Below are 25286 nucleotides of genomic sequence, written 5' to 3'. Positions count from 1 at the left end.
GCTATGCAAGTATAGAGGATAGCATTTATAACATTAAGAGATGTGTGAATATTATAAAGGTCACCATGACAATATTTCAGGGCAAGAGACACTGCAGGCAATGGCTGATGCAGGGGTAGGGCCTGCACTTCACAAAGGAAAAAGTGAACAGAATTAAGAATGACTCTCATTTATCTAGGTTAAGTGAGTGAATGACTGCTGATGCTCCTAACAGAGACAGCAAAAAGGATCAAACAGGTGGGTGGAGTGGAATGTACATATACACTTCATATTAGACATACTGAGTTTCAAGTGCCTAGGAAAAAATCAAAGGGTGAAGGATGGAGGTGGATATTTAGTTGTCACTGCCTCTAAACATAAGCTATATGAGAGAAATAGGTGTTATATTCTTGATCTTTTCATCACCCTTTGGGAATAGGTCTGATTTGTATTTCCATGATGTTTTCTTTTGCCTATTTATATGTCTCATCAACTGGACTCGAGGGTAGCTTTTTAAAGGCAAAATATGTCTTACTCATTTTTGTATCCCCTCACCTACTATAATGTCTGGCAAAGCAAACATCTTTTGTATTTGTAAATAAATATGTGGATTGAATATAGAATAACGTCACACACACACAAAACTCTAAGGGATACTTCTCTTTTAGGAACAGAAGTAGGCAGGGAAGACAAATAAAGAGGGGTAGTAAGATAACTAGGAGAACCGGGAGAGAAGTGGAATGAGGGTGTAATGGGAGAAAAATTCTAGGGAGAGAAAGTCCCAAAGAAATGGCAAGTAGAAAGAGGGTGGAAACAAGGTTCCTGAGTGCAGCAATTAAGAGGTTAACACTGATTACTGTAATGAAGGTAGTTTGAGTACAATGATGAGAATGTGACCAGAACGTATACTCTGCATAGCTTTATGAAAGGACTGTACATGAGATTATAAATTTCAGTCTATTAGTTTGTCTCTTGTTAGGCTGAGTTTCTAAATCAAGAACAATTTTTACTTCTGCTTCCAGCCTCAAGTACAATAAAAGAAAGCAGAAGCTTAAAAATGTTTTTTTTTTTGGAGAGAATAAAAAAATGCTCAATAAACAGAGGGTGAGAAATGAAGATACTAATTAGACTGCCTAAGAAGGTTGATAAAAAAGAGAGATGGATGGATGGGGTGGTGGCTCGAAAAGGAGGTAGCATCACATTTTCAATAATAAAGATGCAACTTATTCATAGGCTGACTTTAAGAAATAGATATAATACAGGCTGAAATTTACGAAACAAGGCAGAAGACAACTAAAGGTGAGAACATCACGGGATCTGCAGAATAACATTCACAGCAAGGATGAAAAGCTTAGCCTTGGAAAGAAAGTGAGACCACTATTTAAGGAGAGAGTTATAGTGAAGTTTGGAATGTTAACGGGAATAGAAATGCTGCCACATACTGAATACTGGGCTAGGCAATGGTTTGGCTCTGCACAACTGCTCTATGGGATGAGTATTCTTCTTTTCATTCAATAGGTGAGAAGTAACTTAAACACGGGCTTCCCAGGTGGTGCCACTGCCTGCCAACACAGGAGATGCAAGAGACATGGGTTTGGTTCCTGGGTAGGAAAGATCGCCTGAAGTAGGAAATGGCCATCCACTCCAGTATTCTTACCTGGAAAATTCCATGGGCAGAGGAGCCAGCAGGCTACAGTCCGTGGGGCTTCCAAGAGCCAGACAACACTGAGTACACGACTTAAACACACTCATGCCTTGTGATTGCTATTTCTCTCCTTTCCCCTCACATCTTCGTCTGCCGCACTCAGCCTGCTCCAAGCTACCTTCTCCGTGGTGGGCTACAGCACTGACCTTCTGCCTTTTCTCATCCTGTTCACTCCTCTTTCCTTTCTATCTGCTCACCACCACCTGTTTCATAATCATTACTTGAAGAACACATCTGACCATTTCATCTTCTGCGTATAATGACTATTGTTCTTGGAATACAGAAAGCCAAATCCTTGACATGGACTAATAAGGACAAATTAAAACTATTCTGTCCTTCACAGTGCCTGTGTCAATTTACACTCCCACCAACAGTGCAAGAGGGTCCTCTTTTCTCTGCCCTCTCTCCAGCATGTACTGTTTGTAGATTTTTTGATGATGACCATTCTCATCAGTGTGAGGGTGTACTTCACTGGAGTTTTGATTTACACTGACCATGTATAAAATGGATAGTTAATGGGAACTTGCTGTTTCGCACAGAGAACTCAGCTCAGTGCTCTGTGGTCACCTAGAGGGGTGAGCAGCGGGTAGGTGTGAAAGGGAGGTTCGGGAGGGAGGGGATATAGGAACACATATATCTGATTCACCTCACCATACAGCAGTTGTTCAGTCATTAAGTTGGGTCTGACTCTTTGTGACCACATGGACTGCACAAGCTTCCCTGTCCTTCACTATCTCCCAGAGTTTGCTCAGATTCATGCCTGCTGAGTCAGTGGCACTATTTCAATAAAAAAATTAATACTTCCCTTCCAAAAAATTAAGATATAACCTTGCTCTGTCCCCTGCCAACTTCTGCAGCTTCATCTGACTTCTTGTTCTCTGGCCAAACCAGCCTTCTTTCAATTCCTTTAATGGCCAAGGCTATCCTATCTTCAAAGTCTTTCATTAGGCCCACACTTTAGCTTGGAACACTCTTTATCCACAGCTTCTCTCTTTGTCTAGTTACTCCTACCCAATCTTCAAATTCAGTTCTAGTGTCACTTCTTCCCTAAATTCATAGAGCTTCCCTTACTTTTCCTCAATAGAACTTGACTCTGTTGTGTCATTATACACTTTAGTTCAGTTCAGTCACTCAGTCATGTCTTTGCAACCCACGGACTGCAGCATGGCAGGCCTCCCTGTCCACCACCAACACCAGGAGCTTGCTCAAACTCATGTCCACTGAGTCAGTGATGCCATCCAACCATCTCATCCTCTGTCATCCCCTTCTCCTCCCACCTTCAATCTTTCCTAGCATCAGGGTCTTTTCCAGTGAGTCGGTTCTTCACAGCAGGTGGCCAGAGTATTGGAGTTTCAGCTTCAACATCAGTCCTTCCAATGAATATTCAGGACTGATTTCCTTTAGGAGTGACTGGTTGGATCTCCTTGCAGTCCAAGGGACTCTCAAGAGTCTTCAACACCACAGTTCAAAAGCATCAATTCTTTAGCGCTCATAGCCCAACTCACATCCATACATGACTACTGGAAAAACCATAGCCTTGACTACACAGAACTTTGTTGGCACTTATACACTTATATGAATGTTAATAAATGTCAGTCACCCTCTTCCCTGCTTCTGTCAGACAGTGAACCCCTTTACTTATGGCCTGTGTTTATTTCATTCACCACTGTATCCTCACCTCCTTACACAATGCCAAGCACGTGATAGATATTCAGTAAAGATGTGTTGTTAGGTTAAATAGGAAAGACAAAGAAATAGGTCTGAGTTCCAGTCTCAGTGGATACTTTAAAAGCAATTACAGTCAATCACATCACTCTTATTCCACTGTTGGCCTGCATATATCTTGATGTTCTCATTTTTGAAACTTCTGTATATTACCTTTTGGTCTTACAAGAGAAAAGATAAAGATTTAGTCCTTTTACAGCACATCTACCATAAACATATATACTTCATTTTCCCATTTCTTAGACAAACAATAATTTTTTGGCTAGATCACAATTTAGTATTTAACTATTTATGACAATGTAAATATCATTTATACCTGAGCCATAAATATGGGCCATGGGTGCTGTGCATGTAGTTTCTCAGTCCTGTCTGACTCTGTGACCCTTTGTAGCCCACCAAGCTCCTCTATCAGTGGGATTTTTCAGGCAACAATACTGGAGTGGGTTGCCATTTTCCTCCTCCAGGGGATCTTCCCAACCCAGGGACTGAATCAGTGTCTCCTATGTCTTCTGCACTGTAGGCGGATTCTGGATTCTTAACCCATGGGGGTTAAGAATTGAGCCATCAGGGAAGTCCAGGAAGGGTTAATAGTTAGCTCTATGGTTTTCCTATAGTTGCAAGGAAGTGTGAGGATTTCATCCGCCAGTAAAGTAATTGTTAGAATTTAATCTCTATTGAATCCAACAAATGAAAATTTAGCTGTACCAGACCAAGCCCTCATTACTGAAATTGTTTACTGAACTATAAGTAACCAATATGGATAAAATGCAAAGGAACTCTAGTTATATACCCACACTGAGTTACTAGCTGATCATATACCTGAGAAGACTATATGATTAATTAACAGTAAAATCTGCTGGGATCATCAGAGATGATGGATTGCTTAAGGTCAATTTATCTGCACACTCACAGACTTGACTCTCATGCCCACACATTTCCTAAGTGCCAAATGGAATGATTAGGACACCAGGTGTTGTGTCTAGATGTCACAATGTCGTCATTATACTCAACAGGTTTTGAGGTCTCTTCTCCTTTGTCTTTCCTTAAAGTTAGGTAAATACAGTGTTGTGTGAAGCCTATTACATTTCATTTATTTAAGTTTTGATTTTAATTCAAAACACACAGCTTCTAATAGAAAAAAAAATAGCATAACAGTTACGGATTACATTTCTCCTTGTGTAACTGATTTTCTTCACATTTAGTTAACCAATTTTTTACATCTAGTTAGTTTTCTTTGTACTGTCATCAGTGTCCAAATTCTCTGTTAGAAGGGTACATCTACCAAAGATTCATGAATTAGCCTTCTACACACATATCTACATGTACATGCTCAGTCACTCAGTTGTGTCCAACTCTTTGCGACCCCATGGACTGTAGCCTGCTAGGCTCCTCTATCCATGGGATTGTCCAGGCAAGAATATCAGAATGGGCTGCTATTTCCTGTTCCAGGGGATGTTTCTGACCCAGGGATTGAACCCAAGTTTCCAGTGTCTCCTGCATTGGCAGGTTGATTCTTTACCGCTGAGCTACCGGGGAAGCCTCCACACACATATCCATAGGTCATTCCCAAACTCCTTTCCTGAAGACTGTATCTCCTATTGAATATGCATGATGAGACAATGAAAAAATTTTTTGTTCCTCAGAGACGTTATCTGTCAGCATAGAGTATCTATTCTTGAAACCTGTGTGTGCTCTCATCTTGGGATCTCTCTTCACCATCCCTCTGTTTCCCTCAGTAGATTTCATGTGTTCTTTTTCACGGTTTGCCTCTCCATCTTTGCGGAGTGGTTCCTCCAGTAGCTTCCAGATCAAGGTTGCAAGGGAGATACATTAAGACTTGATATGCTTTTATACTTTTTAATTTTATTAACAATTCACATGTTTACAGAATTATGGATTTCCCTAGTGGCTCAGATGGTAAAGAATCTGCCTGCAGTGAGGGAGAGCCAGGTTGGGAAGATCCCCTGGAGAAGGGAATGGCTACCCACTCCAGTATTCTTGCCTGGAGAATTCCATGGACAGAGGAGCCTGGTGGTCTACAGTCCATGGGGTTGCAAAGAGCCTGACACCACTTAGTGATGAATACTTTCACTTTTTTTTTTTTTCACTTATAGATTTCTAGGTTAAAAATAACTTTGCCTAAGGAGGTTGAATATGCTGTTCCATCATCCTTTAGGGTTCAAGATTAATGTGGGGAACTCCAATGCCTTTTAGATAACTGATCATTGCATATGATGTTTTTCTTTCTGGAGGACTTTTAAAGTCTTTCCCTTGTCCCTGGTTTTATGACATCTTCTAAGATGTGCTACAAAGGTGATTTTAATTTCATTCATTTTCCTAACATGATCTGGAAACTGGAAATTCCCTTAGTTTGGGGAGTTTGGGGGGATGACTTCTCTGACAGCTTCCTTTAATCTCTTTGCTGTTGTGTCCTCTCTTTTTGGAACTTCTTTCAATTATCAAGGCTGGACCTCCTGGACTAAGTCTCTTTTCTTTGTGTTCTCTCTCATGTTTCATGTCACTTTGCATTTTGCTCCAGTTTCTGGGAAATTTCTTTAACACTATCTTCTAACTTTATCTTTTGTCAAGATTTTATTTCTGATACCATATTTTTATTTTCAAAGAGATGTTTTAGTTCTCTGAACTCCCTCTTTCTTATCATAGCATCTCATTCTTATTTCATGGATGCAATATTTTCTTGTCTCTAAAAATATTCATGGTATTTTTGAAGATTTTTTCATGTGAAGTTGACTGTGATTGTTACATTTTCATAAAAGTTTCTTTCAGATGTTTCAGTTTAGTTCAGATCAGTCGCACGGTCATGTCCGACTCTTTGCAACCCCATGGACTGCACCACGCCAAGCCTCCCTGTCCATCACCAACTCCCGGAGTTCAATCAAACTCATGTCCATTGAGTCAGTGATGCCATCCAACCACCTTATCCTCTGTCGACCCCTTCTCCTCCTGCCCTCAATCTTTCCCAGCATCAGGGTCTTTTCCAATGAGTCAGCTCTTCGCATCAGGTGGCCAAAGTATTGGAGTTTCAGCTTCAGCATCAGTCCTTCCAATGAACACCCAGGACTAATCTCCTTTAGAATGGACTGGTTGGATCTCCTTGCAGTCCAAGCAACTCTCAAGAGTCTTCTGCAACACCACAGTTCAAAAGCATCAATTTTTCAGCGCTCAGCTTTCTTCACATTCCAACTCACACATCTATACGTGACCACTGGAAAAACCATAGCCTTGACTAGACGGACCTTTGTTGGCAAAGTAATGTCTCTGTTTTTTACTATGCTATCTAGGTTCTTATCATTTAATTTTCAAAACATCATGAGAAGTAATGATTGGTGTTTCCAATATTTACAGACGAGAAAACAAAGGCATGGAGCATATGGCCAGTGAGTATTTATGCAAGATTCAAACCGAAGTCTTCTCAGTTCAAATCCATTGCTACTTCATTATCTCATGTAGCCTTCTTTGGATAGAAGACTACAGTCCTCAGTGATGAACTTTCTAAAATAGGGTAATAATTATCTGACACCTTGATAGGATTATTAGCTGTCCCAGAAATACAGGAAGTGTACAGGGTAGGAAGTAAATAGGCAGCTGACAGGTGGACAGAGAGGTTTCTTTCGGGGAACAAGGGACAACACAGACAAAGGATGCCATGAGCTTCTCCCAGAGCCACTCTCCTCTCCCAGCCTGTCTGTAAAGTTTTGGCTCAGGAGTCCAGATATCCTTATCTTCCTTATGACTGCACAGAGTACCATGTAGAGAGCTGGGTGGCATGAGTGCCCTGCTTTCTTCTTTTTTTTTCATTTATTTTAAATTAATTTTTATTGGAAGATGGTTGCTTTACAATGATGTGTTAGTTTCTCAGTTCAGTTCAGTAGCTCAGTCGTGTCCGACACTTTGTGACCCCATGGACTGCAGCACGCCAGGCTTCCCTGTCCATCACCACCTCTCGGAGCTTGCTCAAACTCATGTCCAATGAGTTGGTGATGCCATTCAACCATCTCGTCCTCTGTTTTCCCCTTCTCTTGCCTTCAATCTTTTCCAGCTTCAGGGTCTTTTCCAGTGAGTCAGCGCCTCACATCATGTGGACAAAGTATTGGAGCTTCAGGTTCAGCGTCAGTCTTTCTGAGGAACACTCAGGGTTGATTTCCGTTAGGAGTGACTTGTTTTATCTCCTTGCTGTCCAAGGGACTCTCAAGAGTCTTCTCCAACACCACGGTTCCAAAGCATTAGTTATTTATTCTATACATAGTATGTAAGTGTCAATTCGAATCTCCTACCACCCACCTTCTTTCGCCCTAATCTCCATATACTTGTTCTCTGTATCTGTGTCTTTGGCTTCTGCTTTAAGTTTTGCTGTGTATAGACTTTAATGGCGGAACTTACTTTCTTTTAGCACTTTGAAGATATCATTACACTGTATATTAGTCAGCTTGGGCTGCCATAATAAGACACCTCTGCCTGAGTACTTAAACAGAGATATATGTTCTCACAGTTTTGGAGCTTAGAAGTCCCAGATCAAGGTTGTTGGCAACTTTAGCCTTTCAGAGGCCTCTCTCCTTGACTTGCAGATGGCCACCTTCTTGCTGTGTCCACACATGACCTGTGTCCACACATGACACTCCTTGTGTCTTTTCCTCTTCTAATAAAATGATCAGTTCTATTGGATTAGGGCCCCACTCATCTGACCTCATCAAATCTGAATTAACTCCTTAAAAGGCCTTATCTCCAAAGTCAGATTGAGATTTAGGGCTTCTAAAGACTTTGGGGAGGATATGATATTTAACAATTGTCTTCTGACTTTCCTAACTACTATTAATAAACCAGCTTCATTATCATTGCTACTTGGAAGATAATAAATGTTTTTTTCCTTTTTAAAAATTTTTTAAAAATTAATTAATTTATTTTAATTGGAGGCTAATTACTTTACAATATTATAGTGGTTTTTGCCATACACTGACATGAATCAGCCATGGGCGTACATGTGTTCCCCATCCTGAACCCCCACCCAACTCCCTCCCCATCCCATCCTTCAGGGTCATCCCAGTGCTCCAGCCCTGAGCACCCTGTCTCATGCATTGAAACGGGACTGGCGATCTGTTTCACATATACATGATTCAATGGTATTTTCTCAAATCATCCCACCCTTGCCTTCTCCCACAGAATCCAAAAGTCTGTTCTGTACATCTGTGTCTCTTTTGCTGTCTCGCATATAGCGTCATTGTTAGCATTTTTCTAAATTCCATATATATGCGTTAATATACTGTATTGGTGTTTTTCTTTCTGACTTACTTCACTCTGTATAATAGGCTCCAGTTTCATCCACCTCATTAGAACTGATTCAAATACATTCTTTTTAATAGCTGAGCAATATTCCATTGTGTATATGTACCACAGTTTTCTTATCCATTCGTCTGCTGATGGGCATCTAGGTTGCTTCCATGTTCTGGCAATTATAAACAGTGCTGCGATGAACACTGGGGTGCACGTGTCTCTTTCAGATCTGGTTTCCTCGGTGTGTATGCCCAGGAGTGGGATTGCTGGGTCATATGGCGATTCTATTTCCAGTTTTTTAAGGAATCTCCACACTGTTCTCCATAGTGGCTGTACTAGTTTGCATTCCCACCAACAGTGTAAGAGGGTTCCCTTTTCTCCACACCCTCTCCAGCTTTTATTGCTTGTAGACTTTTGGATAGCAGCCATTCTGACTGGCATGTAATGGTACCTCATTGTGGTTTTGATTTGCATTTCTCTGACAATGAGGATGTCGAGCATCTTTTTTTTTTTTATGGATCTGAAATTTTTTTTCTCTTTGGCTTTGGCTTTTTAGTGCTTTTACTGCAGTGTGCTCAGTGTGGTTTTCCTTGTATATGTTTTCTTTGTAGTTCATGGAATTTCATGAATCCATAAATTGAGGTTTTACTTCACCTTAGTAAATCCTCAAATACTAACTCTTCAGATATTATTTCTATACAATTCCATCTCACCTTTTTCTTGAACTGTAATCACATGTGTGTTAGATATATTTGCTGCATCTCACGTCTCTTCTTTTTCCTGTATTTTCCATTCTTCTTTATTTTGTGCTTCAACATTAATATTTTTTTCATAGCTATTGTCCTCCTTCCAGTAATTCTCTCTTAAGTTTAGACTAATCGGGAGTTAAACCCAGACACTGAGTTCTTTATTTAAGTTATGCTACTTTTAAGTTATCAACTTTCCATTCAGATGTTTTTATAGGTTTAATACATATACTGAAATTCTCAATTTTTTATTCTATATCCCTAAATTTACTATGTGTATTCATTTAATTTACTTATTTACTTTGTGTGTGTGTGTATTCATTTTAAAGCCTTCATTATCTGAAATCTCCTTAGCTCAATTTCTGTTGTTTATAGTTTCTCATGGTGTTCAGTGATGTTTCATTCTCCTTCTATGCCTTTTTTTTTTCCTTTCAGTTCAGTTCAATTCAGTTGCTCAGTAGTGTCCAACTCTTTGTGACCCAATGAATTGCAGCACAGCAGGCCTCCCTGTCCATCACCAACTCCCTGAGTTTACTCAAACTCGTGTCCATCGAGTCGGTGATGCCATCCAGTCATTTCATTCTCTGTTGTCCCTTCTCCTCCTGCCCCCAATCCCTCCCAGCATCAGGGTCTTTTCCAATGAGTCAACTCTTCGCATGAGGTGGTCAAATATTGGAGTTTCAGCTTCAGCATCAGTCCTTCCAATGAACACCCAGGACTGATTTGCCTTAGGATGGACTGGTTGGATGTCCTTGCAGTCCAAGGGACTCTCAAGAATCTTCTCCAACGCCACAGTCCAAAAACATCAACTCTGGCGCTTAGCTTTCTTCACAGTCCAGCTCTCACATCCATACATGACCACTGGAAAAACCATAGCCTTGATTAGATGGACCTTTGTTGGCAAAGTAATGTCTCTGCTTTTTAATATGCTATCTAGGTTGGTCATAACTTTCCTTCCAAGGAGTAAGCGTCTTTTAATTTCATGGCTGCAATCACCATTTGCAGTGATTTTGGAGCCCAAAAAAATAACGTCTGACACTGTTTAAACTGTTTCCCCATCTATTTGCCATGAAGTGATGGGACCAGATGCCTTGATCTTAGTTTTCTGAATGCTGAGCTTTAAGCCAACTTTTTCACACTCCTCTTTCACTTTCACTTTCTAGTTCCTCTTCACTTTCTGGCATAAGGGTGGTGTCATTTGCATATCTGAGGTTATTGATATTTCTCCCGGCATACTTGATTCCAGTTTGTACTTCTTCCAGCCCAGCGTTTCTCATGATGTTCTGCATATAAGTTAAATAAGCAGGGTGACAATATACAGTCTTGAAGTACTCCTTTTCCTATTTGGAACCAGTCTGTTGTTCCATGTCCTGTTCTAACTGTTGCTTCCTGACCTGCATACAGGTTTCTCAAGAGGCAGGTCAGGTGGTCTGGTATTTCTATCACTTTCAGAATTTCCACAGTTTATTGTGATCCACACAGTCAAAGGTTTTGGCATAGTCAATAAAGCAGAAATAGATGCTTTTCTGGAACTCTCTTGCTTTTTTGACGATCCAGCGGATGTTGGCCATTTGATCTTTGGTTCCTCTGCCTTTTCTAAAACCAGCGTGGACATCTGGAAGTTCTCAGTTCACGTATTGCTGAAGCCTGGCTTGGAGGATTTTGAGCATTACTTTACTAGCGTGTGAGATGAGTACAACTGTGCGGTAGTTTGAGCATTCTTTGGGATTGCCTTTCTTAGGGATTGGATGAAAACTGACCTTTTCCAGTCCTGTGGCCACTGCTGAGTTTTCCAAATTTGCTGGCATATTGAGAGCAGCACTTTCACAGCATCATCTTTCAGGATTTAATTCCATCACCTCCACTAGCTTTGTTCATAGTGATGCTTTTTAAGGCCCACTTGACTTCACATTCCAGGATGTCTGGCTCTAGGTGAATGATCACACCATCGAGATTATCTGGGTCATGAAGATCTTTTTTGTACAGTTTTTCTGTGTATTCTTGCCACCTCTTCTTAATATCTTCTGCTTCTGTTAGGTCCCTACCATTTCTGTCTTTTATCGAGCCCATCTTTGCATGAAATGTTCCCTTGGTATCTCTAATTTTCTTGAAGAGATCTCGTCTTTCCCATTCTGTTGTTTTCCTCTATTTCTTTGCATTGATCACTGAGGAAGGCTTTCTTATCTCTCCTTGCTGGAACTCTGCATTAAAATGGGAATTTCTTTCCTTTTCTCCTTTGCTTTTCGCTTCTCTCCTTTTCACAGCTATTTGTAAGGCTTCCTCAGACAACCATTTTTCTTTTTTGCTTTCCTTTTCCATGGGGATGGTCTTGATCCCTGTCTCCTGAACAATGTCAAGAACCTCCATCGATAGTTCATCAGGCACTCTGTCTATGAGATCACGTCCCTTAAATCTATTTCTCACTTCTACTGTATAATCATAAGGCATTTGATTTAGGTCACACCTGAATGGTCTAGTGGTTTTCCCTACTTTCGTCAACTGAAGTCTGAATTTGGCAATAAGGAGTTCATGATCTGAGCCACAGTCAGCTCCCTGTCTTGTTTTTGCTGACTGTATAGAGCTTCTCTATCTTTGGCTGCAAAGAATATAATTAGTCTGATTTTGGTGTTGACCATCTGGTGATGTCCATGTGTAGAGTCTTCTCTTGTATTGTTGGAAGAGGGTGTTTGCTATGACCAGTGCATTCTCTTGGCAAAACTCTATTAGCCTTTACCCTGCTTCATTCCGTACTCCAAGGCCAAATTTCCGTGTTACTCCTATTCCTGCCTTGAGAACCCCATGAACAGCATGAAAAGGTGAAATGATAGGATACTGAAAGAGGAACTCCCCATGTTGGTAGGTGCCTAATATGCTACTGGAGATCAGTGGAGAAATAACTCCAGAAAGAATGAAGGGATGGAGCCAAAATAAAAACAATACCCAGTTGTGGATGTGACTAGTGACAGAAGCAAGGTCCAATGCTACAAAGAGTAATATTGCATAGGAACCTGGAATGTTAGGTCCATGAACCAAGGCAAATTGGAAGTGGTCAAAGAGGAGCTGGCAAGAGTGAATGTCAACATTCTAGGAATCAGCGAACTAAAATGGACTGGAGTGGGTGAATTTAACTCAGATGACCATTATATCCACTATCGTGGGCAGGAATCCCTTAGAAGAAATGGAGTAGCCATCATAGTCAACAAAAGAGTCTAAAATTCAGTACCTGGATGCAATCTTAAAAATGACAGAATGATCTCTGTTCATTTCCAAGGCAAACCATTCAATATCATGGTAATCCAAGCCTATGCCCCAACCAATAATGCTGAAGAAGCTGAAGTTGAATCGGTCTATGAAGACCTACAAGACCTTTTATTTTTTCTTTAGTGTGTGCCAAAAATTATACAGGAAAAAATGTAGAGATAATTCGAAGTTTGAGATGATGTTATCTGTTTTGGGACATGGTTTATATTTCTTTCTGGTAATAGGTTAGCAGAAAAGTCCCAGTTCACCAAGAACAGTGACATTATCAAAAGTTTCTCAGCTCAGTTTCTCAGTTCTTGAGATGTCCTTCTTGACTTATAAGTCTTAACTTACTTGTTAGCTCTTGAATGACTTCAATTAGATTTTTTAAAACTACATTTTCCAGCTTTTAAAGTTGTTCTCAGAAGGAGAGGTGGTTTGAGTTACATAGTCCTCTAATACCAGAAGTGGAAACCCTCTTGTATTTTTAAATTAAAAATAAACTAATAATATCCAACAGCCTATATATCAGAGTTCCTTTCAAAGAACTCTAAAAATTCTGAAATCCCTTTCCATTTTTATCCATATACACATCATATATATGAAATATATATAGTCTATATGTCAATTATATATATTATATACTTATATATGATATATGTAAGTAACAAATGAATTACTTAGATATATTAGTGAAAGTGAAAAAAAGTGTTAGTCCCTCAGTCATGTCCAACTGTTTGCAACCCCATGGATTATATTTAGGCCACAAGGCTTCTCTGTCCATGGAATTCTCCAGGCCAGATTACTGGAGTGGGTGGCCATTCCCTTCTCCAGGGGATCTCAACCCAGAGATCAAACCTGAGTCTTCTGTATTGTAGGAAGATTCTTTACTGTCTGAGACACCAGGAAAGCCTAGGAAGTTTAATCAGCTTCTCCCTGGTCATGGATTGCCATTCCCGAAAATCCCACTTATCTACAGACAAATATTTTTTTAAACTGCAGTTTGTTTTATGCTTCACTAGACTGAAATCTCTAATCACATTTTTTTTTTCCTGTAGAAAGTTGAAGTGATTCCAAATCTTATACTACAAAATAGTATGATAGTGCCTAAAATATATTTAGGGAGTTTTAATTATAAGCAAGTCTATTCTTAGGAGCATACCTTCAGGTAGTGTTTGGTTACTTGCATTAATTTTGTGGCATTAATTTACCAGCTTTTAATACCTAATTGAGTTGGCACTATTAGCAAGTACTCTATACAGCTATGGTAACACAAGACCTACAAATAAACAATATGCAGAATTTGACTCTGTGCTCTAAACTGGTATTAAAAGGAGGAAAGCTTGAGAAGAAAATGCTTGTAATCATACACTAAAAATACCATAAGAGAACATGGTTTGATTAGAAATGATCTGGAGTAAAAATTATAGACATTGAAGTCTTTTAAAGACTTCAATACTCAAAAATTTAATACAAAAATATTTGAACTTCTATGATATATAAAGACATATGGTATGTGCGAATCTTCAGTTTTAAAGAAAAACAGAAAGTATGTTAGTGATGACAGCACCAAACTGGGAAATATGAAAGTCTGACTTTAAAGTGAAGTGAAATTGTCCTAGGGATTGGAGGAACTAAGACTGAACCTGACACTTTTTGAAGGCTGTTGGGCCAGATCCAATTTTTTTTTTCCCCTAGCTTGACTAGCTTCCTTTCTTGGCCAAAACCAGAAGCCCAAATTTGGCATTGGCTTCAGGAGTAGCAAATTTAAGTTTTAGCAGATTAGAGCAGTAAAGTAATTTAATGTATTCAATATGATTAAAATAAAATTAAAATGTTAGTTATGACTGAAGAAAGAGAAATAAATAAAACAAAAATACAGTGTTTACTTTTGGTCTGTATGGAGAGGTTCTCATCTATATGAAAATTAGAATAGGTACTTGAAAATACGATCACTCCTAGAATCTAAAAGATTTGGTATTTAATAATGTTAGGTAATCATAATGAAACTAGATGAGATAGCAGCTAATTACAGGTAAAAAACATATTTATCACCATTTTGACACTAAACTGTTTCTTAATTTATATAAATGCAAGCTATAGTGAAAGTGAAAGTCGCACCGTCATGTCCGGCTATTTACAACCCCATGGACTGTACAGTCCACGGAATTCAGGCCAGAATACTGGAGTGGGGAGCTGTTCCCTTAGAAAGGAATTAAAAAAAATATTTTTTCCCCAGAGTTTTGACTAATATAATAGTCAGTTTTAAAATTTTTTCTTAAATATTTTGTTTCTAAACTTGTATACATTACAGGATAACCCAAGAACCTGTGTTCCTTATTGTCTTCATTTTGTTTGATTTTTGCTAGCTTTGTTTTGACAAAGAAATTATGTCCACTTCTCTTTAGTCATATATTCTTTGGGTGATCTTGGGCAAGTTACTTATCAAACTCCCAAAACCAGTTTCCTCTGTAAAATATTGATAGTCATAATATATTCTTAAGAGCTTCTGGGAAGACTGAATCAGAATTTAAGTAGAACTCTTAGCACAGTACCTAGCAAGAAATGCAATAAATATTACTAATTGCAAATAAGACAAAACAAAACAAAAGCAACCCCACACGTATACTTCAAAAGTAACTGTTGCCAAAGATTACAAGTTTTGAGCGCCCACTATGTATTTATAATGTGTGCTTCAAGCATTTCACTCTAGTTGAATCTCATGTAATCCTCAACAACTAGAAACTGTTAGTATTTAACTTTACAAATGAAAAATAATGCTACACAGGGAAATTAAATACTGTCCCCAGGCACACAGTCAATAAAAGGAAGAATCGTGATTCAAACTGTGTTTGACTAACTATAGAATCTACACCTGTGAAAGTGAAAGGGTGAATGTGTTAATCGTTCAGTCATGTTCAACACTTTGTGACCCCATGGACTGTAGCCCCACCCGGCTCCTCTGTCTATGGGATTTTCGAGGCAAGACTACTGGAGTGGGTTGCCATGCCCTCCTCCAGGGGATCCTCCCAATCCAGGGATCAAACCTGGGTCTCCTGTATTTTCTGCATTAGCAGGTGGGTTGTTTACCATCTGAGCCACCATCAAGCTATGTCTCTTTTTACATTAGAGTGCCATCAGGCTCCAAATTGAACATTTGAAACAAACAACAAGAAAAGGAAACTTGGTGGAAAATATTTAAGGCAATAATTAAGAAAGCGTTTCAAATTTTAAGGCAAGATCAGATATTGAAAACTACGTAGAAATCATAGGTGATATAGAATAAACCAAGACAGGTACTGGACATGATATTAATATAAATAAAAATGAGCAAATAAATCAAGCAAATCAATGTTGAATCTATAAAATGCTCAGGCTCTTAGTTTCATATCATAGGAAAAACTAACTGGTATCTGACACACAGTTATCCTCAGAACAGGTGTGGTTAAAAATTCTTCAACCTTTAGGTCTGAGTTAAGGGTCTAAATCTGGCAGCTACACAAAAATTGTCAACGACTCATGAACAAAGCAAAATATAAGGGCACTTCATAAAACATGGTCTGTTAACAGGGTATAATTATTTACCTTATGTCATTTACTATAACTTGACATTTCATGTTAAATATTCCCTAAGTTTAAGCATATTTTAAATCCTGGACCAATAGGATATAACTACCATCCACTCTGTCTTGCTAGTGACTTCCAGATAAAGGCAACAAAAATAATCAAAGCATTTTAGTAAAATTTATAAGATGAATCATGAAAACCCCACATAGGTAATATTGAAAAGTAGATACATATTTTTACTTTTTTTTTTTTTTTTTACAAAATCAGATGTTTTATAAAATATTTTATATTAAAGAAAAAAATTCAAATAATACCATCACCTAATTCCAACAAAGTCAATGAAATTATTACAGGGCCAGCATACAACTATTCCACTATTTAGAAACTGTTCCACATAGAATCATTCCATCTAAATCTACAGTAAAATTTAATTCTGATTGCCCTCACTTTTGGGGGGTAAGATACCCAATTAATTTTATTTGAATTTTTTAAGGGATAGTAGTTTTTCTCATGTTTTAAAATTAGATTGTTGTGATAATTATTAGATTAAAATTATATTTCTGTTGGGTAACTATAAATATATTGACATTTATCAAATCATATTCACAAAGGGTGCATCTTACACTCTGTGAACTGTATCCAAGAACACCTGGTTAAAAATGCGCCCTCCAGTGGGAAGCGTGGTTAGTCAGGTAGCTAACTTGGAAGCTGGCTTCTAACCAGTCAGAAAATACAGAATGTGAGACTAGGAGGTGGGTGAGGCCAGAGCAGCAGTTAAAAATAACATGGCGTTCAACCTGGCCAGAAATGATTAAATAATCTTTGCCTCACTCTTTTCCCATTAAAAAAAAAGGCAGAAATAAACATTAGGGAAAATTACTTTTTGCTACTTACATTTTTGCCAAGCCCGTTCTTTAAAAAAAAAAAAAAAGCCTTAAAGTAACTATTAGTCACTAGAATATAAGCTGCATACATAAAGACCATTCAGTGAAATTAATAACATGCTCCCAAATGCATTTGAGGTTTATAAAGAAGCAAGTAAACTAAACACATTTCATACTGAGGAAAGAAAACAAAATGCACGTCATATCAGAAAGCATATGTGGCAATGTTCCATTTTATTTCTATCACTACTATAGTACAAAAATCAATAAATACAGTGTATACATATATGCCATTCTTGAGAGTAACCTGTCTTCACCTTTCATATGTCACAGAACAGGTTGAGATAGATTCCTTCTTTCTGATTCTGAAGTACATGTTAATTTAAAGGGCAAAAATGCCCTAATTATCTTTCTTCCAAGGCATATCCTTCCTAAAGTAAGACGCTACTACTTAACAGGTAAGATCTATGGAATTGTTATTTATTTTAGCAGAATTTCTACTCTCCCTTTCAAAAACAGTGAAGTTGAGACTGTTACAAAGAAATGAACTCTGATTAAAACTGGTCTTGTTTTATATCAGAAGTATATTTTAGTTCTATTAAAACACTAATCCATAAACATTTTTGAAATAATATTGATTTTTAAACATTCAATGGTTATCCCCTTTTTAATGTTTTGCTATAGGAATTTCAATTATTAAAAAAAATTGGATGTTAAAACAAATTTCCTTATATCATCATCTACTGATCCAACAATTTCCATGATTTGCTACACTTGCTTTATCTATCTTTCTAGGTATATTTTTATCACTATATGCTTAAAGGAAATTTGAGACCCCACACCTTCTACCTCGACTTAGTAAAGTATCTCTGAATAAATATAAAATTAGTAGCTATCACATTTTTCTTTAGTTGAGACAACACCGAATAGAAACATAAATTAAAGTGTATCTATTTTCACTCAAGCTATGATGATGCATAATTTTTAGGATTTATTTAAAACGTACAGAAGACAGGGCTTCCCAGGTGGTGCTAGTGGTAAAACATACAGAAGACAAAGTATTAAGATTTTTGAATAGTTCGCTTCCATGCAATATATTTTGACTCTTATTTTCTCCTATTAGAAATTACAATCCAAAACTATAGGTGAAAATTATTACAATTTTAATATTAAAGAAAAGCAACAGAAAACTTGTTTTAAGTCATATTTAGCTGTTCTATTATATTTAAATATTCCTGCTTAATAAGTCCATAATTGTTCTGAATGTAGAAACTGGGAATACAATCTGCCACTCCACTTATATATGCAGATTCTTTATCCAAGAAGTGAGTTGGACAAGATTAAAATATAGTAAAATATTTAAAATTCCAGAGTTTAATTCATAACATTTAAATGTAATTTGCATATGTTAGCAGTAAATGAAATATCATTTCAACATGTATTCACTTCAATTGATACAAGGTAACATACTCTGTCAGTGTAAAATTTAAATAAAGTTAGTAGCACTGATGATATAGCATTATAATTTTCACACATAAATACAAAGAATTTAAATTTATATATGCAACAATACAAATACTAAACTACCATGCTAATGAATCAAGATACCAAATTAGTATTTTAGCTCCAAGAGCCATATTTTGAGTTTTACTTAGTTATGTTTTATACATAATTTTTAATATATGTACTTTAGAACTAATGAATATTTTGAAAATTTTTCTTTAAAGACAATTTTCCATCTTTTAATTTTTCTCTATGTCTGTGATTAAATCATACCTTCAAAGGAACCATCTCTTTGGGGCTGTGCTTTCTCTGGTGGCTTTGTAACAGAAACTTTATTTTCATTGTTTTTGAATAATGCCAGGCGTACAGTGGGATCTAGACAAAAAGAGATTAAGACAAAAGTTCAGCTCTGGTTCTTTCCTTCTCTCAAATTGCTAAACATTTTCTACATTAATATTAAAAATAATAGCCATTCTATAAAATTCTGTGAAATTGATGACTTATTAAAAATATCTCTATAATATAGTAAAGTAACCAACATCTATATACTCTTGGTTATTGGATTAAGAAATAGCCAGTACTTACTACACAGGGCAGAAATACTAATAATGAGAAAAAACTGCATTTAAATTTTCCAGTTATGCCATCAATGTTTTATTTATGGAGTTGTTTTACTGTTTATTATTTTAACTCCTTTGTTAAATTCCTGATATTTTTGTTTGAATACATTTTTTCATAAATATACATAGATAAAAGCTATCGTCATAGGAAAAACCATATACCCTACTTTTTTCCTTCTCTGAACTATAAGAAGGTAAGATATAGGAGATGGAAGCAAGACAAATGAGATAAGAAACATAAAATATAATTTTCATTGGTTTTACAGATAAATGAATAATTTCTGGTTTGCGTCGATCTATGATATTTTACATAATGAAGATGTATAAATTCTAAGTATTTTTTATAGCCAAGAGAATTCTGAATCAATTAATTTTACAAAATAAATAATTGTAAGAGTAGGGTCCTATAACTTTTTATTGACAATAAATGGTTCTAAGGAATGTGAAATCGGAGATTTAGTGTGGTTTAATTAAGACAAAAGGTTTATGTTTGTTGAGGAACTGTAATAAAGAGTAGAAGTTCTGCATTTAAAGTAGGTTAATATACTTTAAAAAAGATAGGTTGTATCTGACTGATATAATATTGTATGTCAGTGATACCTCAATAAAAAAATAAATGAAGTAGGCTAACATAAAACCACAATTCAGCACAGTTTACATTTTATTGATACCTTTACATCATCTTGCAAAAAGAGACTATAAGAATCTTCTATTAATATCTAGTATAATAGAAGTGAATATGCTAAATAAAAAAATGAGATTTAAAATATAAAATCCAAATTACTTATTTTAATTAAATGTTAAGACAGCATGTTTTTTTCAAATGTGAATTAGAAAAGCAGAAGAGTATTTGCAGTTATTCACAAGCATGAGTATGCTGAAGATTTCCATTAGTCTTCCAGTTATAATTTACCCTTACTAAGCATGATAGACACGTTTCAGAGAGGTTTTATTTTTCAGATTAGGGAAAATAATAGTCAATATTTGGACACATCTCATAATTGTAAGCGACCAAGGTATTGTAAGAGTTGGGTGCTTCTATATGAATTCAAATACTGGTATGTTAAAAAGAGCATTAGTGGACGTCCCTGGAGGCTCAGTGGTAAAGAATCCAGCTACTGATGCAGGAGACGTGGGTCCGATCCCTAATCCGGGAAGATCCCACATGCCACAGAGCGACTAAGTCCATGTGCCACAACCACGGAGTCTGTGCCCTAGAGCCCGCGAGCTACAACCACGGAAGCCCGCGCGCTTAGAGCCCTTGCTCCCAACAAGACAAGCCACTGCAATGAGAAGCCCCCTCGCCTCAACTAGGACACCCGACAGCCAAAACCAGGTAAGATTTTAATAAAAGAGCATTAGTCACTCAGGGAAGGCAGATTACTGTGGGTTTACATGTTCTATGATACCTTATTACAACCTTCCATTTTTCTACACATTCTCCTACCTTTCTTGCCTTTTTATTTGATCTGTTTATGTTTCCTGACAAGAAATATTACAATTGTACAAAACAGGGTTATATCCAAGCTCCAATTTTTACCAGTCGTATGATTCTGGACAAATCGGTCTCAACTTCTGCTTCCTTTTTGTCCAATAATATTAACTTTGAAATATTACTCTGCGAATTAATGAGATACTGTATGAAAAGCATCAAGACATAAGTGTAGGTAGGTACTCAATAAAGGGCAGCTACTAAACAGATAATTACAACATAAAAAACAATAACATTTCTTGGAAAAGATCTTAAATCATTACTAGAATAAGGTAGGATATACAGGAACAGACTGTTTGATCCATAACTGACTTCATTCAATTCAATATAGCATATGAACTAAAAGCAATGGATCTTCTCTAAGTTCTTTTGTACTACTTTGGGCAAATAATAATCTCTCCATGACTTGATTTCTTAATATGCAAATCATGGACAATGATAGTACTTGATTCACACTACTATCATAATTAAATAGTTCAACACATAAAATCTTTAGAAGAGTTGTCTAGTTGTATATTCTCTAGGCAAGAATAATGGAGTGGGTAGCCATTCCCTTCTCCAGAGGATCTTCCCAACCCAGGGATCAAACTTTGGTCTTCTGCACTGCAGGCAGATTCTTCACTGTCTGAGCCAGCAGGGAAGCCCTAATTTACTCAATAAGATCACTTTATTCATCAAGAGCACATAAATAATACTACATTTTTAGTATTTTTATTTCAAAGCATTCTGATTACATCACCTTAAATGGGTTTAAAATAATTCAAGTTGCAAAGGAATAATGATAAGAAACCAAAAATGTAGTAATTCTAGATGGGAAAAAATCACCTGATTCTAATGGTCCCTGGAAAGACCACCATGAATGATGCTATTGCTACCTTCAAAAAATACACAATTGAGTAAGAAAGCCAGTAGATAAGGATATTGTAAAGAGCATTCCAAAGTCATTTAAATCTACACCTCAGCAATCATCAATGGCAGGTCTATGCTGCTGTTTTTTAAATTTTTGTAGATAAGTATATTGTAAAGAGCATTCCAAAGTCATTTAAATCTACACCTCAGCAATCATCAATGGCAGGTCTATGCTGTTGTTTTTTAAATTTTTATATCTCTCAGTATGACTTGCCCAGTATTTGAGAAATAGGTTTTAAATACATCTTTATCATTTACTTAGAGAAACCCATAAGTAAACTGCAGGTCATGGGGTCATAAAGAGTCAGATACAACTTAGCAATTGAAAAACAACAATTAGTAAGCTGAGTTTCCATTATGTATGTGGTTCTGTACTTGACACTTTATATCCATTACTTCACTTAAGTAACACTTTTCTTTAGGCATTATAATATCCTTAACATTGTTTCAATCTCTTTACAGATTTTATGAAATAAAATAATTTTATTTCAATCTGTAAAGATCCCAAGCAATCTCTTTACAGTTTCTTTAATCCTAAACTTAGCTCATTTACTAATGACATATCTGAAAATCTGGTTATTATCCCCACTTTCTGTATGTGCCATTTAAAGTACTATAAAACAAGTTTTATCTTACTAATGACATATATGAAAATCTGAAAATCTGGTTATTATCCCCATTTTCTGTATATGCCATTTAGAGTACTATAAAATAAGTTTTATGTTAAGGTTGAATGACTAGCTATAGTTCATTATTTAATAATGAGTATTATTTACTAATTTAAATTTGCTTTCTCACAGTAAAGAGTCTGTCTGCAGTGCAGGAGACCCGGGTTTGATCCCTGGGTTGGGAAGATCCCCTGGAGAAGGAAATGGCAACTCACTCCAGTATCCTTGCCTGGAAAATTCCATAGACAAAGGAACCTGGCAGGCTACAGTCAATGGGGTCACAAAGAGTCATACATGACTGAGTGATTTCACTTTCTTTTCTTTCCTTCTCAAATATAGGCTTCCCTGGTGGTTCAGATGGTAAAGAATCCACATGCAATGCAGGAGACTTGGGTTCAACCCCTGGGTCAGGAATATCCCCTGGAGAAGGGAATGGTTACCCACTCTAGTATTCTTGCCTGGAGAATTCCATGGACAGAGGAGCCTAGGGGGCTACAGTCTATGGGTTTGCAAAGTTGTACACAACTGAGCGACTAAGACTTTCACTTTTTCTCAAACATAAACATATATTTAAATGACTATAAACTACACACAGTCACACACACACAGAGTTATATGTCTTTAGTGATGTTTAACTTATTGCTGATCTGCTTAACAGCTATTTATTGAACCTCTACTACAGTATTTAAATGACTATAAAATACACTAAAATACTCTAAATGACTATAAAATAGGACTTCCTGAAGCGACTTAGCAGCAGCAGCATAGCTCGACTGGTAAAGAATCTGCCTGCAATACTGGAGACCCGGGTTTGATCCCTGGGTTGGGAAGATCCCCAGGAGAAGGAAATGGCAACCCACTCCAGTATTCTTACCTGGAGAATCCCATGCACAGAGGAGCCTGCGTGCTATAGTCCATGAGTTCGCAATAGTCAGGCACGACTTAGCCACTAAACCGCCACTACGGTATTAGGCTCAGGGAATTTGGTGGGGAACAAGTGGAGACGGAGTCCTCCATGATTTCAGTATTCAAATAGGTTTTGTTATTGGTTTATTTAGAGCACAATGAAGTAACATTTAATCAAAATTCTTTTAAGTTCCTTGTGGGAATCACTGAGGTGAACAAAATAAACCAGCAATACACTTCACATTGTCAGTTTTGTCTAAGCTGTTTCCTTTTGATCCTTTCTCCTTAACATGTCTTAATAGTCTTATCATTTTGCAACCTGATCTCTTTGCTATTGCTCATGAACGGCTTAATTCATACTAAAAAGTTAGCTTTTGTTATTTTCTATATGGCTTAACTCTTGGCTATAACTAAATGTTACCAACACAGTCTCAAGCTTTTTTCTTCATTCACATGGAATCAGCAAACATCTATTGAATACTTTCCATGTACTTGACACTGTGCTAGGTGTTATCAATAGCTGCAAGATGATTCTTGTCCCTAGCAATGTGTGTGTGCACACGTGTGTGTACTCAGCTGTCTGACTCTTTGCCACCCCATAGACTGTAGCCCGCAAGGCTCCTCTGTCCTTAGTGTTTCCCAGGCAAGAATATTGGAGTGGGTAGCCATCTCCAAGAGGATCTTCTTGACTCAGCAATCAAACCCAGGTCTTCTGCATTGCAGGCAGATTCTTCACCACTAAGTCATCTGGAAAGTCCAATATCCCTAATGGGAGTTCTATCTTTATAATGAAACTAACCTTCTTTTCTTCACCCTGTTTTATCTTTCTTCTAACTCTGAAATTTGATAAGCATAAATATGATAAATGTTGAAATGAAAATGCTATGTTTTCATTCTTATATTCTTAGCCCTTAAACTTACTATTCGTTCTCCACTAAAATCCCTACACGCAGACCCCTCCTCTTTGAAGAGAGGTCCACATCAAAACCACTCACTCACTCTCTTTCTCCATCTGGCTCATCTTAGTTTTGCTACCAATTATGACATCTTTAGGATACTGATCCTTAGATTTTTCAATAAACCAGCAACTCTCACTTTACACATGATGTTCTTCACTGCAGTACTAACCTCCAAACTTCACCGGGTATCTGCTAAATTCCTACCCAGATCACCAAATTCTGAAATCACTTTTGTCCATGACGTGACAGTAAAAACAAAAAGACAAGAAAACAGAAGCCCAACAAACACAAGATCAGCCATCACTGGCTCACAGCTAGGTCCATCATGAGGGAAAGAGCAATGATGTACTATGGATAACAATTAGAAGCCAATACCAAACTGAGTAAATCATGGTAACTCCTCACAATTTTCGATTCCATCCTGTGGCTTTCAGTTAATTCCTCCTCACCCTCCTTCTCCCCATCCTCCCTCTTCTGTTTAAAGCAGATGACCTTATCTATCCTAATGGAAGTCACCAATACTGAAAGTCCTCTGAAGGCTTCCCACACAGTTTGCTTTCTCAGCCCCTTGTTTCTTCATTAATCAGTAACCTGAGTGGTATTCCTCTATCTGCAACTTTCTTCAAATAACTAACCCCCTACCTTTTGCCCTATTTTCACTCTCATCTTAATCAAATATTATTGATATATCCCTTGATTAAATAAATATATGTACAAGATACAAACAGGAAATATTATTAAGAGCAACAGCAACAACTGAGCAACTTGCTATAAGGTTTTTCACAGTATGAAATTTGGATTAATGCTTCCATATTTTGTCTATTTATGCCCCACTGCCTTGAGGATTACTGCTTTGTTAGACTGCAAGGATTCCATTTAATTTTCTCCTCTGAGTGTCCCATTTGACACTCTCCCTACACCCAGGAGACCAGCGTTCAATCCCTGGGTCGGGAATATTCCCTGGAGAAGGCAATGGCTACCCACTCCAGTATTCCTGCCTGGAGAATTCCATGAACAGAGGAGGCCGGAAGAAACAGATATGATTATAAATTAATGTTAATAAGTGTCAGATGAAAACTAAACAAATACTTGGA

General features: G+C 37.3%; 1 protein-coding gene across 1 annotated transcript in view; it reads right to left on the bottom strand.

Annotated features, from left to right (window-relative positions):
* The window catches only part of LRRIQ1 (leucine rich repeats and IQ motif containing 1), a 184037-nt gene that overhangs the window by 45409 nt on the left and 113342 nt on the right, over positions 1-25286 (bottom strand). The window contains exon 22 of the mRNA XM_065935480.1: positions 18912-19013. Within this exon, the coding sequence (XP_065791552.1) occupies positions 18912-19013 (102 nt within the window). The remainder of the gene's footprint in view (positions 1-18911; positions 19014-25286) is intronic.

Source organism: Muntiacus reevesi, chromosome 4, assembly GCF_963930625.1.
Source record: "Muntiacus reevesi chromosome 4, mMunRee1.1, whole genome shotgun sequence".
NCBI classification, from domain to species: Eukaryota; Metazoa; Chordata; class Mammalia; order Artiodactyla; family Cervidae; genus Muntiacus; species Muntiacus reevesi.
This window is presented reverse-complemented; position numbering and strand designations above follow the sequence as displayed.